The 18995-nt window shown below is 43.2% G+C and overlaps 1 protein-coding gene across 1 annotated transcript in view; it reads right to left on the bottom strand.

The window, feature by feature from the left end:
• USP40 (ubiquitin specific peptidase 40) overlaps positions 1-18995 on the bottom strand; it is a 66868-nt gene that overhangs the window by 39919 nt on the left and 7954 nt on the right. The window contains exons 5-10 of the mRNA XM_028509790.2: positions 18296-18460; positions 16497-16643; positions 13178-13321; positions 10955-11083; positions 5186-5281; positions 3215-3322 (exon numbers count right to left, since the gene is read on the bottom strand). Of these exons, the coding sequence (XP_028365591.1) occupies positions 3215-3322; positions 5186-5281; positions 10955-11083; positions 13178-13321; positions 16497-16643; positions 18296-18460 (789 nt within the window). The remainder of the gene's footprint in view (positions 1-3214; positions 3323-5185; positions 5282-10954; positions 11084-13177; positions 13322-16496; positions 16644-18295; positions 18461-18995) is intronic.

Here is an 18995-nt window from a genome sequence, read left to right as displayed (position 1 = left end):
CAAAGGCAATCACACAGTGAAGTCCTATAGAAGATAATTCCAAAACCAGTGACTCAGACTCCAAAGATAAAAACAATAAACTCTAAACAAAGTAATGAGAACAACTGTTTGCAGAGTAGCCAAAAGCAGGCGCAATGTGGAGGAAACATAGTCCTTCCAAACAGGGAAGCAAAGTAGGCGAGTTCTCCATTACACACCACTTTGCAGTTTGCATCAGTGTATGGTAGATAAGAGTTTAAGCAAAGTCTCAGTAAATTCAAAAGAACTAAAATCATAAAGAGCATGCCCTCAAAGCACAAAGGAATTAATTAGAAATCAACTTACAAATATAATAAAAAATACTAGACATCCCCCAAATATTTGGAAATTAAGCAACACTTCTAATACTCATGGGTCAAGGAGAGAATCACAAGGAAATTACAAAATATTTTGAATTAACTGATAATGAAAGCCTCAAATGTAGCTGCAGCTAAATTACTGATCAGAAGGAAATTTAAAGCTTGAAGGGTATGTGCTGAACCACAAAAATCCGCTGTTCTAAAGCCTGAGTTGAGAGGTAGGACCATAAGTGAAGCCTGCTTTTCCTAAGAATGTGATGCTCTGTTCTTCATGAAGGTGTTCTCCCCAACTCAATTTGCTTTGTGAGTAAAACCCAGAAATCAGGACAGGCCTTAAAGCACTGCACCTGATACGTGACTAGGGAGCCTGCACATTCCTTTAGCTCCTGGGGGTCTGTAATGGAGTGGGAAACATGAGGCAGGTAACTGAGTAAGTGCCAGATGCGCAGACCCCGCCTACTGGGTTCTCACGGTCCTATCTCCAGCCACCTCCAATCAGCACCGTCTGCTCTTCCTGAGCACTGATTAAGAATACAACCTTCATAAACATTTTATCAACAAACTTTAATGAGAACAAGAATTACTGTGGCAACTGCAGTAATGACATTTATGTCATGTGTTTTATTTTGAATATTCCATATTGCGTATTATACTGAGCATATCAATAAACATATCTTCACACACATAAAAAAGCATGTGTTTAAAGGTTTAAAATCAAACCCTAGCTGGTGTGGCTCAGTTGGTTGGGCATCATCCCACAAACCAAAAGGTCGCTGATTTGATTCCAAGTCAGGGCACGTGCCTGAGTTGCGTAGGTGGTCCCCTGCAGTATGTATGGAAGGCAACCAACCAATATTTCTCTCAGAGCATTATTTCTCACCCTCTCTTTCTTCCTCCCTTCCCCCTCTCTAAAATTAAAATAAAATAAAATAAAATAAAAGGTTTAAAAACAACTGAGATACCAACTCAAGAAGCTAGAAAAAAAGATGATCAATGATCAAGTTAAATCTCAGAAGAGGAAGGAATAATTAAAAAGCAGAAATCGGTGAAACAGAAAACAGATGAACAATAGAGAAAATCAAAGGCAAAAATTTGTTTCTGGAAAAGTGTAATACACCTGATGAGCCCCTAGCAAGACTGATGTTTTAGGAAAGTGAGGAAACACAAGTTACTAAGACCAGGAATAAAAAGGAGGAAATAACTTCAGGTTCTACAGACCCTAAAAAGCAATATGAGATGTTTTGAACAATTTTATGCCAATAAATTTGATACTATAGATAAAAGGACAAATTACTTTAAAAATATATATTGTGCCCTGGCTGGCATAGCTCAGTGGATTGAGCGCGGGCTGCGAACCAAAGCATCGCAGGTTCGATTCCCAGTCAGGGCACATGCCTGGGTTGCAGGCCACAACCCCCAGCAACAGCACATTAATGTTTCTCTCTCTCTCTCTTTCTCCCTCCCTTCCCTCTCTAAAAATAAATAAATAAAGTCTTTTAAAAATAAAAACAAATAAAAATATATACTGTGACAAGAATAGAAAACAAATAACTCTACAATCAAGGAAAATAAAAATATAATTTAAAAATCCATACTACAAAAAATGTCCCAGGTCTAATCAGATTCACCAAACAGTTACGAAGTAACAATCAATCTTAGACAAATTCTTTTCAAGAATATAAAAAGGGAATATTTCGCAACTTGTTTTATGAGTCCTGCATAAACCTGATGCTAAAATCTGACACACATCACAAAAGAAAACTAAAGATGAATATTTCTTATAAACATAGATACAAAAGTCCTTAATACAAGCCAAATGAATATAGCAACACATAAAATATATCATGACCAAGTGACTTAACCCAGAAATGTAGGATTTGATTTAAATCAAAATGATCAGTTAATAGAATTCACCGTATGAACAGAATAAAAGAGAGAACCATGTGATCATATCAACAGATACAAAACAAACAGCATTTGATAAAAATCTAACACAGTAAGATGAAGCTTCAGTCAAGTATGAATAAAAGCTAACTTAAACTTATAAAAGGTATTTATAGTTAAAAATATTCTCGCACAGCTAATAAAATTAAATACTGAAACACTGACACAATCATTTTAAATGAAAACCTTAAAAGCTTCTATGGACTAACATTTGTTTATGAACTGTGATCTAATTAGAAGCTGCGCTTAAAACCACTGAATTGAAATGTGTATGCCCTTGCTCCTGTAGGAAACAGCGCCGAAATATTTACTGTGTTCTGCTGCTTTGCTTGTTTTCATCGAGTTACCTCTTATTTCCGGCAGCACCATTTCCCAGAACTGTGCGTAAAAGAGCGACCAAGGGAACTTTGGGTGAATACCTGAGGACATTGCTATAAGTAAAATAAGTTTTATGTTATAAACTTTGTGACATTTCTGCTATTGTGATTAAAAGCCCCTTCCATCTTCTTCTGCCTATTTCTTGATTCTACAATAAATTACTTAATACAATACTTAATAAGTGACTTAACTGAATACTAACCATTAAACAGAAATATTGATCTTGTTTTCACCTAATTTAAATTTCCTTCTGCAAAGGAATTCACGTTGCTCAGATCATACTACACATTTTTTGGGAAAGGACTTTCTATAAGAATGTCATTGCCCTCCCTGGCTGGTGTGTCTCAGTGGTTGCAGTGTTGTCCTGTACATCGAAAGGCCATGGGTTCAATTCCTGGCCAGGACACATGCCTAGGTTGTAGGTTCGGTCCCCAGTTGGGATGCATAAGCAAGGAAACCAATCAAAGTTTCTCTCTCTTTCTCTCATCAATGAATATATCTTCAGGTGAAGATTTAAAAAAAAAAAAAAAAAGAAAGAAAATGTCATGTATTACCTTTCGCAGTGGTCCATACTGTTTTCTGTACTTCTTGTTCCAAGATATTCCTATCTTTTTCAAAAGTTTCTGGCCGAGCAGATCAACAGGAATTAGATTATTCTCCTCCTTGTGAAAGAAACACAAAGTCATTTAAGAAGGAAAATCTGATAAGCCCAAGCTGGCGTGGCTCAGTGGACGGAGCACCGGCCTGTAAACCAAAAGGTCACTGGTTCAATTCCCAGTCAGGGCACGTGCCCAGGTCCCCAGTAGGGGGCGTGTGAGAGGCAACCACATGTTGATGGTTTTCTCCCTCTCTTTCTCCCTCCCTTCCCTTTCTCTAAAAATAAATAAATAAAATCTTAAATAAAATCTGTAAAAAGATAAAAAATAAAGGAAGGAAGGAAGGAAGGAAGGAAGGAAGGAAGGAAGGAAACCTGATGAGACACAATGGCAACACTAATGAGTTCAGAGGGACCAGCAGGATTATATGTAACAGCAAACAGGTACGTAGATTAACTAATTACTTCAAAATAAATAAAATTTTGAAGGTAGGTTAAGCACCAGTTTAAAGAACTTGAATTTTTCTATTTTCCATGTGCCAAAGCTTAAACATTTAAAGAAGATCCAAAGAGTATTCTGAGGTTTAGTAAATTTCTGACATTATGTGGGGTTTTTAGAAGAAATATTTACGTGCAAAAAAGGATTATTCATGTCTTCCCAAATGTTTCAGAGTATAAAGAAGTTCTAACAGGGGGTAAGAATTGATCACTGCAAGCAGTTGTTCCTAACCTTTTCAGCACCAGGACCAGTTTCGTGGAAGACAGTTTTCCCACGGACACTTAAGTCGGGGCAGGGGGCAGGGGCGTGGGGACAGGAGACAGAGCTCGGGGGGTAGTTCCGCGAAGCCGTGCTCATCCACTGCTCGCCCGCTGCCGTGCGGCCCCACAGACCAGTCAGTGGCCTGGGGATGCCTGCGATGCAGGATGAAAAGTGACCCTTCCACCAAAATTGCTACGTTGGATCCCTAACCCTCTAAACTGCAACTGGGACTGGTTTTGGGTAGGGCCTTAAAAGAAGTTAAGATGAGGCCATCAGGGTGGGCCCCGATGCGATCCGAGTGGTGTCCTGAGAGGGAATCTGGACGCACACAGAGACACCAGGGATGTACATGCACCGCGGAAGGGCCTTGGGGTCACCGGTTGAAGGCAGCCCACGGCAAGCCAAGGAGAGGGCCTCAGAAGAAACCAAACCTGCCGACACCTTGATCTTGGACCCCAGCCTCAAGAACTGCACGGAACAAATTTCTGTTGCTTTAAGCCACCCACTCTGTGGTATTTTGTTATGACGACCCTAGTGAACTAATATAATACAGTGACCACAGACCAGTATTATTGTAGTTAAAGGAGTCAGCCTACATTCCCAGCAAAGAATTATAAAAATCCATTTATTAAGAATGAATGAATAAATAAAAGGAGACCTACCATCATTACAACAGGGTACTAAGCAAACATTAAAAGTCATCTAGATGATGCAGTACTGATATGAGGAATGAGAAAAGAGGCATAACTTCAGGCCCTACAAGCATTAAAGGACAATATAGGAACAGTAGACTCTAAAATAGTATGTAAAGTAAATCCAAATTCTATTTAAGATGACAATAACAATATCAAGGAAACCCATAACCAATCCCAATACATGTGTGTAAACAGAAAGAAAACAGAATTTGAATATGTCAAAGTGTTAACAATGACTTGAGCATTTGGTTTATTTATACTTTTCATTTTCTTTATATACTTTCTAGTTCTCTTCTCTCTCAAGTTTTCTACCATGAATATCTATTTCTTTAGAACCAGAAAGTTTCCGATTTAAAAGAATGTTTAAAAATAGATATAATGTCCAAAAGAAAAAGAGGGTATCAGAGCTGCCAAATCGATCTCCTTCACGTGTACCTGACACACATACCCACACAAACACAAACACACTCTCTACCTGGGACAAGATTGCTTTCAGAGTCCTCAGCGGGTCTTCCATCGCTTCTTCATTCTGATGATCTTCCAAATTCACACCTGGTTTACTTTTTTCCTCCTAGGCAAGAAAACGAAAAAGTTTCTATCATGGAGGGATCACTTGGTAAAGTATATGATTAAGCACTATACTACACACCTGAAACTAACAGAAAATAATATTTTATTGAATGTAAACTGAAACTGAAAAAAAATTGTTAAAAACTTTCTATCACCAATCCCTTAAAAGGAATTAACAAAACAGAAATGTTTATGCTTTGGAGGTTCCAAGATGGAGAAATAACGATAAAAACAACATAATCTGTCCATGGCTCTGAATTCCAGCTCGGCTGAATAATCCTGGGCAAGCCGCTTTACCTTCCCTGGCCTCCTCCGTGAATCACGCGTGTGAGAGGAGTGCAGCCGCTGGCACCGGACACAGTGAGTCCCAGCACCGTCCCACTCAGCACTACCTTAGCTGTGCTCTGCAAATTCTGCTGTGCTGTGCTCTCAATGTCACAGAGTTAAAGGTATTTTCTGGTCTTCATCCAATTTATCCTCTTGTGTTGGCCTAATAAAAACCCTACCCATCTCTGTGAACTCAGCTTAAACACTCCCTTCCATTTCCTGATCATCCGACTTTTCACTCCAGTCTATAAAGTTATTTGGGAACATATCTAAATTCCTGATACAGTATTTTTTACCGACTTATTTTTCACATATGCCATCTTGCAATAGACCTAAACAATTAACACAAGACAAAAATAATGGGTAAATAGAATATGGCAGATTAAATACAACCATTCTGCTGTAAAATTACTAAAAATGATAAAGTAAAACATAAAAAAAAAAAGATCTTTTTAAACACATGCTGAGCTGACCAAAGATCAGGAAACCCCCCGAGAACAAGTGAAGCGGGACCCAGGGAGGAGGAGCTGCAGAGCTGAGGCCCCCAGCGGCCCGGCGCGCTGAGCTGGAGCTCCCCGCCCACGCTCAGGGCAGGGTTTGGGAGAAAAAGCCCCCGGACCTACCCGCAGTAGGGAGTCTCGGGTCTGATTTTCCAAAGCAGTTCTCCCACTTCTCTGACACCACCTGGGTGTCCTACCACTCAGTTCACTTCTCACACAAACTTCACTAAGTTCCATGAGACTGCCTCCCCTTAGCAGCCACGGATGGGGTCCCCAGGCTCTCTGCACTTCTGCCTGGCTGATTGAGAATTCCAGGGTTCCCGGAACCCCCACCTCAGGTTTGATAATTTCCTGAGGCAGTTCAGAAACCAGGCAGCTCAGAAACTCAGGACTACTCGAGCAAAACTTTGCTGAGTCCCCTGCTCCCCTCCTGCTGTGCGGCCCAGGTCTTAACAGGCCATGGACCAGTGTATTACAGAGGACACAAATGAACACCGAGATGAAGAAGTCCCTAGCGGAGGGTGACAAGGATCCCGAGTGCAGGAGGCTCTGTCCCCGTGGGGTCAGTGTGGCCACCCTCTGCATACGGATGTGTTCACCGACCCGGCAGCTCCCTTATCTCCTTAATGTGGAGTTTTTACCCAAGTCGCACTCTGTACACACGACTGGCTGCATCACTGGCTCTTGGTGATGGAGTCTCCAGCCTCTCCCCACTCCCAGGTTGGGGGCAGTACTGAAACTGCCAACCCTCTTGCCATGGGGTCGGGTCCTCTAGTGACCAGCTCTCGCCCTGAAGCTATCTAGGCCCCTACTAAGAGTCGCCTCGTTAGCACAAAGTCAGGTATGGTTGAAAAGGGTTCATTATGGACAACAGAAGACATGCCTATCACTCAGCAAATTCCAAGGCGCTCCATGCCAGACACCTGGGACAAAGACGAAATATGTATTTCTATTATACCATAGAGAGAGGTTTCAGCAAAATGCTGAAAACCTGAAAGGGCCACGCTCCCAATAAAACCATGAACTAGAGGAAAACCCACCCCATAACAAATGACAACCAGGAACTGGCGTGCTTTGACCATGACACTAGATGAAGGCGGAAAATCATTTCCTCTAATAATTTACCATCACACGGAGGTCCCCACATGGGTTTGGTGTCCAGATTCACATGAGCTGTTGGGATCTGAAACCACTGAGTCAAGACCCTATTTTAAAGCTGTGCAGGGTTGGTTGGAAGTGGGAGGCGTGGAGGACAGACGAACACGTACCTTTCCTGGAGGAAAATACTCTCAACAAAGGCCTCACATTACTCGTGTAAATCATGTTCTTAAAAAAAAACCAACCAACCAACCCAGCAAGTTTATAGTCTAAAATTACAAAATCACAAAGAAACGGAATCAGCAGATATCCATATTACACAAAGTCTTTAGATGCTGCAATTATGAGACACAGAATAATATAAAATAGCATGTTTAGTATGTTTAAAGGCCATTATGACTAAGGAACAAGGGATTTAAAAAGGGCAGGAAGGGAAAGGCCAGCTGGCGTTGCCCAGTATTTGATGCGCTGCTGCAGGGGGCCCACGGGCTGGGCCCAGTCCTCCTCCACTCTGCTGGTGTCCAACCTTGGCCTTTGCGGGGACAGGCTGGTGCGCAGTGACACCTTCTCGGTCTCACTTCCTCGATGTACAGGACAGTACGGAGTGAGGGTGACCATCAGTGAGGAGAGCGCAAGGCGCAGAGCAGGCTCTCGGAGACTGAAACGCTGACGTTACCCGAGGGAACTCGCGTGAGGCTGGTTACCAGACGGCCCCGACTGCAGAACTCCACGAATGCAGGAAACCACCCGTGACAGGGAGAAACCGCCCAACTACGAGCAGAGAGGACATGCCGGGCTGTGGTAAGAACACCCGGAATCATCTGTCTCCGGGCACAGAGATCCCCGGGATCCCGGCGGTGAGAGACACGCACTGTCTGGTGGCACCACTCACTCACTGTTTGCACACCAGGAAGCCCTGGATGAAAAGCTAGTGGTTCTTAAGGAACAAATGAGGAAAGCGGTAACCAATGGGATGCTCCCTTAGAAGCCACGAATAAGGGAATACACTAAACACGAAGGGAAAGCAATCTTCCAGACACGACCCCTGAGACCTGCTGCCCCTCCGAGGTGTGAAGCCACGTCTGTGCATGACCTCAACGGAAGATCTGAAAGTGAAACTGCGAATACACATTGTATGCGTTAAAAGGCGGAGGATAAGGCCCTCCAGCTAGAAAAGTGCTGAAATGTGACCGTGGCTGAACAGAAGGCACAGCAGACGCTGAGGGAAGCGGACACAGGCGCTGGGGTGGAGGCTGAACTGCTGGAGGCGGGGGGCACTTCCTAAGGCTGGACACACGCACCACTGGAAAAGTGGGGACAGCAGGCGGAGACGTAACTGCAGCGGGCACGGCAGAGAGAACATAAACATCGGACCTGTTCACGAGCTTCCATCAGAATGCAAGGAAGGCTTCAACTGCATCTTCTAGACAGAATGGAATAAAGCTGATACGATTGAGAAGGCGGGACAGGGGCTCTACAGAGGAAGAACGCTCTGCTACGGGACCCTGGAAGCGCAGGAAAGCAGAGGGAAGGAAGGAGCATGGTGAGATCAGCTCGAACTAAGCACGGAAGCTCCGAGGGCCACGTTAGACCACAGGGGTAAGTGCCTCCCTCCACCTGACGGGAATGTGCCCGACACGCTGGTGTCCTGGCAGACGCTGCACACGCCTTTGAGAGTGGTGCTTGCACGGCTTTCGTAACCCAGGACTGGAGATCTGGCAATGAACGACATGGAGGTTAAAGGATGGGAAGAGGTGAAACAATACTGTCTTTTCCCAAAGATATCCATAACGTAAGAGGGTTTGGCAAGATGGCTGGTTACAAGATCAATATGCTAGAAATAACTACATTTCAATACACCAGCCAGTCTAAAAAACACAAAGTACAGATCTAGCCACACACAACATCACCCTGGTAAACATTTTCTTGATAAAACAGTTTGGCTTTTTAAATATCCAAACTACGTAAAACTGCCCTGGCTGGTGTGGCTCAGTGGATTCAGCAACGGCCTGTGAACCCAAGGGTTGCAGGTTCGAGTCCCAGCCAGGGCACATGCCTGGATTGCGGGCCAGCTCCCCTGTAGGTGGCATACAAGAGGCAACCACACATTGGTGTATCCCTCTTTTTTCCTCCCTTCCCCTGTCTAAAAATAAAGTCTTTAAAAAACCAGGAAAATCTTTTAAAAATATCACATGCATCTCTCAATCCATTCCGCGAATAGTGACACAGCAGCAGAACTACAGAGTTCTGAAAAGCACACTGGAAGCCCAAAGATATGAGGAACCAGCACCCTGGAGAGGCTCGGCACCCAGGGCAGCCCAACTGCTGTGCGTGTAGCCGCTCTTCAGTGATAACACTGTTAATCACTCGACAACCAGGAAGATATGTTTTAATTATTCTCCATCCTAACATAAGGGTTTGCAGCTTATGTTTTGACATTTTACTATGTTTTAGTTCCATTTTAAAAACTGGTTGAGAGTGTAGGGTTGGTGGGTAATACATTACAATTTTTCCCATTGAAAATAACTGGAACTAGATTCTCAGTTCAGGCTTTTCTTCCAAATATCTGCAAGTTCTTTTCCTGAGAATATTGTAACACTTTTTCAAAAAATAGTTGAAAAAGATCTAAAAAATAGAAAGATACACTGTTTTCACGTGTAGATGAAAAACTGCACTAAGCATGCGAGCGAGAGCACTGACACGCTGCTGACTGTAGAAGGGCCCCCTCCCCGGTCCCCCGAAGCCCGGACAGGCTGCCTGGGCCGCCACCCCCGCGGAAGGGCCGCACACAGCGAGCGCCTGGCCGGCCAGACGCCACGGCTCTCTCGCAGCTACGAGGCTAACAGTGTGGTACCGGCCTGGGAACAGAGAAGAACAATGCGGCTGAAGACAGAGCCCAGAAACGGAAACCATTCCAGGATGAGTGAAGTTTCAATGTAAATGAAAAAGAAATTTTGAACTTGGGGTGGTGAACACACAATCCAATATACAGATGATGTATTATAGAACTGTATGCCTGAAACCTATATAATTTTATTAACCAATGTCACCCTAATAGATTAACAAAATAAAAAATTAAAATAAAGATAAAAACAAAACAAAAAACACGCACCAAAGTTTTAGGAGATGCCATGGGAGGAAAACCTCCACTGTTTTTGGTTGGAGCCATGAAAGACAGAAGAAAAGTTAAGGAGTGACTCCTTATTAAAGGGGACTTAAGCGGTATGCTGACTGAAGGTGGCGCGTGTCCCACGCTAGAGCGGGGAAGAACGCGCTGCTCAGGGTCTGGGTCAGACACCCGTGGCACCCAGATGCGAGCTACGCGTGGGTACAAATATTCCATCAGTGCTCAAGTGCCTGACCTTGACCTCCACTGACGGAAGGGAACGCCCTCGCTTTCCCAAGACGAGCACTGAAGTATGCAGGGGTCAACTCAACTCCAAATGGCTCGGCTCTAAAAATGTTAACTCTGTGTGTGTGTGTTCACAACAAGTGTGTACTTGCACAAATGTGGCAAAATGTTAACAACTGGGAAGTCTACTCTAGGCGAAGAGTATACAGGAGGTGTTTGTCCTATGCTGGTTATGTTTCTGTAAGTGTGACATTATTTAGAAATAAAAATTTTAAACTTTTATCTGTACTACCTTTCAGTGCCTATAAAACTATTCCACAGAGCGAATATACAATAAATGGCAGAAGATTACAAGGAAAGAAGTCAAAGGCACTTCTGAACCAGCGCCTGTGCTCACCTGGCCCTGCCAGCTCCCCAGACGGTCCACGTCTTTAACGTACACGTGGTAGTGCCCTCCGTGGCAGCCGCCCTGGTGTATGATGACCGAGAAGAGGTCGTACTCATACTGCGAGTCGTCCAGGTCACTCTACAAGAGGAGAGAACACATCACTGACGTGGCCCACACAAACGGGGAAGACACCTAACCACACAGGTAAAAAGGATTTTAACTACTGAAACTAATAAAAATTTCACTGTTTTCTATTGTTACTTAAGGGTAAGTTAAGGTAAATTTGAATAACTGGCTTTGAATTTTAAAGTTCTTAATTCTTAGATAGAAAATTATCTATCACTGATCCAATATCAAACACACTACACCAACCAAATGTTGCGTCATAGTTAAATATGAAAACATAGGCCCAAACAAGATGCCATTTTTATGAAGTTTGGCTGGGATAACGTAAGCCACTGTGGTAACAAAACCCACCACCAGGTGGTATGCTACCACCTGTAAGTGTTAGCATACTTATCTTTGTACGATACCTGTTTTGCTGCTTTATAAGTGTGCTCTTTAACTGTTGAATTTCCCTACATACCAGCTAGATTTGTCACCTGTCTCAAAGTCAAAGCCACATCTACTATTTGTCACAGCTCCTGACACACCAGTCCTCTGTAGGTTAGAGGAATTTAACAATCAATACCAGCTGGTTTTGTTCAGAAGCAGTTTAGTGGAATAAAAAGTTTTCTCGATTTCTTAATTCTATGATCAAGTTTTTCTATAACTAACATGCTCTATAAGTATGACTGACCCAACAGATGAACACCTATACTGGCATTTAGAAGAAAAATCTACTTTAGGTTAAGGTGCTACTTGAAGGGGTGCAAATTATTTAAGGAACTTATTTGCTTAAAAAAATTGTACTTTCAGAGTAAGCAGCATTTAAAAAAATGTCTGGTTCAGGCAAAAGACAAGAGAGATATAAACAAAGATGTGAAATGATACATTTTTTCATTAATACAGATATCAAAAAGAAGTGTCATTGTGACCTTCCTCAATGAGTGCTCAACGCTCTGCGTATTTCAGTTCTGTCACTTCACAACACGCTAAAGCCACCGGACACGCTGCCCTTCATGCGGCAACTGCAGGCTCCCACCGGAGATGGGGGAGGCTAACGAAACCCCTGCAGCCACCGTCTCACGGCACACGTGAGCCAAGCCCTCGTGCTGCCCACCTGAAACTCCGCCGCCAGTGAGGCATGCCCGGTACTGCTCACTGGGAGAAACAGAATTAATGCAATTATCCTAAAAAATGTTTTTCAGGAAAGAGAGGGAGGACTGACTCACTCTGGAACAACTATCTATTCCATGTGTGCCGATAACAAGCTCAGGGCCGACACCAAATTACAACCTTTGAATGGTGTTTAATACAAAGAAACAAAATCCAAAAAGCTCAGTAATTAGGACTGAAGTAGAGGAAGGGCCATCTAAATTTAAGGTTATTTTTTAAAAATAGTACTTTTATACATAGATATTTAATAGCTAGGTAATAAATATTGATATTAATAAACACATAAGGAATGATTTATAATAAGAAAAACATCATTATAATCCCAGTATGTGTAGTACTTATATAGAAAATACTTTTAAATGGCTCAGAAAGTAGGTTGAGTATGTCATTAATCGGTGTTCAAGCCTGTTCTCGCTGGTGTCTTCAGTATCACACCTCCCAGGGCAGCGAAACCCAACAACCTGTTCACTTTCTAGATGTGTGATTTATTATTGCATCTCGAGTAAACTAAATTCAAACAGCAAAGTGCCAATCAATGGTAACTTCTCCTAATGCAAGGTCATTTCTAATTTTGCTCTTAAATTCTCATTACAAAGATTTTTCAAGGAGGTTTAATGAAAAGAACTGAAGACAGATCCATGCTTCGGAAATTCAAGAGGACTGTAGCAAACCAGTGATTCTCGGCTGGGATGATTCTGCCCACTCTCCTTCCCCAGGAAGACGTGGACATGTGCCCAGGTCTGAAGACACCTCTGCCACTACTAGGGAGGAGGGGGGGGCGCTGCTGCCACCCAGCAGGCAGAAGCCAGGGAAGCTGTCTCCCATCCTGCGACTCGCGGGACAGCACAGGGCCAAGGCCGAGACCCTACAGTAAGCCAACTGAACACCGGCTCAATTCAGGATTTGGTCTCGAGAGAGGAAAAACAAAGAATTCCAAAATGAAAGCGTTCCAACCTGTTCACAAAAAGGCTTGAGGTTGATCCGGAGAGGGAACGTGTAACAGCTAGTCTCCTTGTATCGTTCGCACTTCACAAAATCGAAATTAAATCTTAATAATGAAACAGTAAGAAAGGGAGGCAGCTTACGTAATTTGGCCGACTGTTAAAAGAAAAATGTTACAAGTTTTTAAAAAGCAGTTACATAACAGAATACATAATGTTTCTTAACACATGAAAAAGCAAGTCATGACAACTGCAGGAGTCACAAACTCACCGTGCTGGTCGCACAGAGCCCTTGATATAAACTCACGTCTTACGGGACAGAAGGTGACGTCCCTCATTTGCACTCGCAACTAAGAACTCTACCCAATTTCACGCTGTCAGAGTTCATGCCCTGAACTCAAAGCTACCTGATGGGTATGTCCTAACTGCACATCCCACGCCCAACCGTGGTGTCTCTTTCCTGCCTGGGCCCTGACCTTTCACCTTCTCCCCTCTCCTGACTGAAGATCTGGGACTTCAGGAGCTGTTTCAATGGATCCAGACCCTTGAAATTCTACGAAAATTGTACGTGTACATGCATTTTTCTGAGAAGATCCACAGGTTTAATTAGCCTTAAGATCCACTGTTTGAGGTTTTACAGTTACTGTTCTTGAAAGCAGGGAAGAAGATGTGTTTTGTTTTAATTCCTTACTTTAAAACAAAATGGGAAATTAAGCTGCTCTTTACTTAAAAGTCGTCAGCTTTTCCCAACCCCCTCTGCACTAAATGGCATGTCAGGGGGGCAAGAACAATCCTTCCCCGTACATCAAGTTACCCAGAATCGTAAGTACTTAACATTCCTAAAAATATGTTTAAAACAATAATCCTACAAATCGAGTATATAATAAAAAGATTTAAATGATAAAACAGCACTTTAACCACGTGGCACATTTTCAAACAAGCTCAAAAATATGTCTAAGAAACTGAGTAACTCAACTACAATGTGGCTGAAAAAAGACTGCTCAGAACAAGATAATCTGCATTAACCTAAATTTAGAGTGCAATAAATCTGATGCAACTAGAACACAGTGTAATTTTTTTAAGCCTCACCTGAGGATATATGTATTGATTTTAGAAAGGGAGAGCCAGAGGGAGAGAGAGACATCCATGTGAGAGAGAAACGTTGGTCAGTTGCCTCCCGTATGCGCCCCGACCCAGGATCGAACCCACAACCTTTTGGTGTACGGGATGATGCTGCAACCAACTGAGCCACCCAGCCAGGGCTAGAATATAATTTTAAAGTATCAAGATCAAACATTTCCACTGGAAAAAAAAATAAGCCAATGATAGAAAAGTCGCATGAAAGAACTGCTTTTGTTGAGCAGAAGGTTGTTTTACTAATGTGCAAGTCAAGCCCAACTAAAACTAAGAATGCATTTAAGTAACTTTCTCAGACTTTTTAACCCTCTGAATTTTATATATTTTTTATTAGATTGTAGTTGTTAACACCAAAGGTGAGATGCAAACTAAAGCAAAAAACCTCTTCATTTGAGTTTCATAAAGGGGTGAAAGCTGGACACAAATATGGACAAAAGAATATGATATTCATGCTGGCTGCTAACCCTACAGTGAAAGTTACGGGCAGGGTTTTATTGTTTTTATCACACTTTCGCCTACAGTCTCCAGGACCCAAATCAATACCATGTGCTATCTCAATCATCCCTCCCTTTCTCTGCCAGAAAACCCAGGAACTGCCGTCAGCTGCAGGAGTAGTGCGATCTCTCTGTCATAACAGAGTGACTGCACAGAGGTGCCTTCCGAGGTGGTTCTCTCCGCCAGCAGGCAGTGACCACTAACCCAATCACTCCGAGTGTGTCAGGCTGGAAGAGCCCGGGAGCCCACCGCCAGCAGAGGAACAGCGGCCCCTGCAGGTAAGAGTGGCAGCAGCCGGGCTGGAGCACACCGTAGGAAACACGGCCGCTTACACCGTGCCGCCTCCCATCCCGTTCTGCCTCCCTGTCCAACAGAAACCCGGAAGCGCCCTGTCAGCCCTTTGATCAGCAAGTCGAGTGCTGCTTGCTCCAGCTGTGGGGAGAGCGAGCACGTCACACCTGCGAGAATCGGGGAGGAGACACACACACGGCCCCGCACCGTGAAGTCACTGCACGTGCAGGGAGCGAGGAAAGCCATCTCTTTTCACGGTGGTGGGCGAAGAAAGGAAAGCTCAACAAGCTTCTTGGTTGGCAGAAATCAAAACACATTGCCTTCTTCATAATGGTAACTTGCAAAAAGCAGGGATGGCGGGGAGTTTATCAACAAAAGGTGTATTTAAGAAACACTAAGGCACAAACAACTTTTTCCAGGGAAAGAAAGAAGTTGAGAGAACTACTGGGCTAAAAACTTAAAAAAAACTCTTCACTATAAAAAATTAAAATACAGATATGTATAATGTAAATGTGGAGTTTTTTTAGATTTTATTTATTTATTTTTAGAGAGGGAAGGGAGGTAGATAGAGAAAGAAACATCAATGTGCAGTTGCTGGGGGTCATGGCCTACAACCCAGGCATGCACCCTGACTAGGAATCGAACCTGTAACACTTTGGTTTGCAGCCCGTAAATGTGGTTTTGATTCTTAGTATTAACTAAAGGTTTCATGTATGAGGCTCCCCCCACCCCCCTGCCAAAAAAAAAAAAAAACTCTGGAATTATCTTCTGGAGGGCGGGCCCCTTGTAGGCCAGGCTCCCTTCCTTGGGTGCATGTTCTAGGAACCCATCTCTACCAGTGGGCCAGCTGGCATTGTTGTGAGAGGCTGTGTTTGGCTACAGGACATTTCTTTGAAGACCCTTTCAACACGTCTGCCCACGTCATGACGGGTGAATGACGAGTGCACCTGCCCACACCGCGCTGAGTGGGCAGCAGTTCTTGACCAAGAACAGTTCGGCCCCCATGCCCTACCCTCCCTGTTTACCCAATCTCGTCCCAAGTAACTTGTTTGTTTCCCTGAATGAAAAAAGTCCTCAAAATGAAACATTTTGCAGATGTGGAAGAAGTGGAAACAAAAAACGGCAGAAGCACCAAAAGGCATCAAAATCGACGAGTTCAAAAACTGTTCTGAGCAGTGGAAAAACATCTCAATTGGTGTAGTGTACCCAATGGACAGAACTTTGAGGATGACTGAGGTTTAAACATGTAAGATTAAACACACAGTTTTTAAAAAAATAATCCTCAGCTCTTTTGGGTCCCTGCTCGTGTACCCTGCAGACTGTTTCAAACAAGCTGGCTGCACCTGGCAGACCTGCCTGCCCCAGGTGTGAGGCGCGCTCCCCGAGGAAAGGCGGAGGGCCCGTCTTACCTTCGCTGCGCCCACCAGCCTGTCACAAGCTCCGCAGTGGTACAAGTTGTCAGAGTCGAACACCTCCTCTTCCACATACATGTTCCAGAGCGCGTCTTCCAAACCCGACACGTTCTTGACTGCTACTGTGAGGTCTAAGAAGTCTTCCTGGAATACACACAAATAATTCTAAGTCACAGTTTCAGAGGCTCACATAATGTCACAAACTCATCTACATCTCGGGAATAATCAGACATATTTTTCCTAAAACACTGTGCCTACGAAAGTACAGATCTCCTGATCATTTACTGTGAAATTCGTAACACCAAACTATCTCTTCTAAAACAAGCTGTAACTGAGCTTGAAACATGCCAGGAGCTAGTGGGGGAGTCCCCTGCTGACAGGCTGAAACCTGGACTCGCGTGTGAACTGAGAAGGGTGCAGTGCAGGGCGCATCCGCGCTGCTGGGGTCTCCAGGCCAGAACAGCGCAGGCGGGGCCGAAGACTCTGTAACAGACCCTCTGTTGCCCCTTCTGCTGCCGCCGGGCTGGTTTAAAACACACTGCGCAAGGTGTGAGGAAAAAACCAGTCTGAGCCAGCATGAAAAGGATTCTTATGAAGATTAGGAGGAGGGTATTTTGCAAAATGGGAATCTATTAAATTCTACTATAATTACATTTGAATTACAATATGTTTCTAGTAATACACACTTAAAATCTGACAAATTTAAAGAATATTTAGTTTTAATAGCATTAAAGGGATTATGGGACTGAAAAATGACAGTACTAATCAGTTAATGGTGGAAATCTCAAGTAATAAAAGTAACATTTATATATAGTTCACTATATATGTGAAAAGTTAATGTCTGTAACTTATCATGTGCTTTAATATACAACATGTTTAAAATTAGCTTGTGAATTACTGTTATAGTTAAATCAATCATACAGTAATTCAAAGACATACATCATCTCAATATTTCCAAATTAGCTGGCCAAACCTACTAGCAAAGGCCATAAGGGACTAAAAGTATGTTTTATCGCCAATGCTCATGAAAAACAGAAAGAGACAAAAATATATATTCCCAAAAAGCAATTACTGCGACACTCAGACAATGACATTTAATTTTTCCTCATACAACACAGAGACCCCTGTAAGTCCCGCGCTCACAAGGAGATCTGCACTAAAGGGCAACCGCTCCCAGGAAGCCACCTGCCTCCGAGACTGGGGGGCGGGTGGGGGGTCGCTACAGTCACACGAGCAAATTCCAAGTCTACTTTCCAATTAGCCGAAACGGGCAACCTGTGCCATGACAAAGAACTATAATTGTGCGTGCGTGCGCTCTATGTATTTTATACATATAATAACCATATATAATATTTAAACATAAGCACACACACAAAAATGAACTTTCTCAAAGACACTAATAAACTAAACCCAATATTTAATTATAGATGTTTGTCAGCTCTCTGTATTTTTCTGACTTCCCTAATTAACCTCCTAACAGTCCAACCACCAAACAGATGAAGTCACTCTTCTCGTGAGGCTACAGAGCTCTACCTGTAACACCCCCAACCCTACTCTCTAAACTTGGGGGTGCTGAATCAAACATCACAATTGTGTTTTATGAGATCTGCTTCTTTGGGTTTACATGGAGAAATCTGGATATAAACTTATGACTTGGGTATAGCTGGAGTTAAAAAACTATACAACGATTTCTAGTAATAAATGCTTTACTCATGCGGTACTGTAGGTCACAGAATGAATGACATGAACTATACTTAACGATATCACTTACTACTAAAATGCTCTTGCATACTCACCTGCTTTTCACTGACATTCTTACATTCTTTACAGACAATCTGGTTAACAATGGTTCCGTGATAGAGGCGATTGATGAGGTCGTGGCCGGAGGTCCCGACTAAAGAACTTTCCAAAGCGCTAAAGAGAATCCGATTCAGTTCCTGCACATCATGTTGCCTCATTTCCTACAAAACAGGTGACTTTTAAATGTCATTTTGTGCCTCAGATTTTTAAAAACAGATTTTAAAGTACTGTTAAAAAACCCCACAAGATTTATCAAGAAATCCAAAGGTAAACCTTGATCAAATATTAGGATGACTAATCTAAAGGGGCTGAGAACAGGTTAGAAGATCACCACCTACTTTTATTTTTATTACAAAACGAAAACATGGACAGGCAGAGTTCCGTGTGCGCACGTAACTCGACCGGACAACAGGGAAGCACATTTATTCCCGTGGGAACCATGCGCGCGGCCACAGGACGGGCACAGAGCGCCCACTACGAAATCTCACTCAGCTCAGGGGGCTGGTGAACAGTCCGAGTATCGGCGTTTGAAAAGAGCTAGGATTTACTGCTTTGACACACAGACCAACCAGAACAACACTAACACTGGGCTACTGAGAAAGTTCCACGGGAGCTTGCTTTAATCTGTGCGTGACTACACTGAACTACTCCTCCAAGACAATGTGCAAACCAAAGCCGAGGGGTACACTGTGGACA

The sequence above is a fragment of the Phyllostomus discolor genome, chromosome 4, assembly GCF_004126475.2.
Source record: "Phyllostomus discolor isolate MPI-MPIP mPhyDis1 chromosome 4, mPhyDis1.pri.v3, whole genome shotgun sequence".
Taxonomy (NCBI): Eukaryota; Metazoa; Chordata; class Mammalia; order Chiroptera; family Phyllostomidae; genus Phyllostomus; species Phyllostomus discolor.
This window is presented reverse-complemented; position numbering and strand designations above follow the sequence as displayed.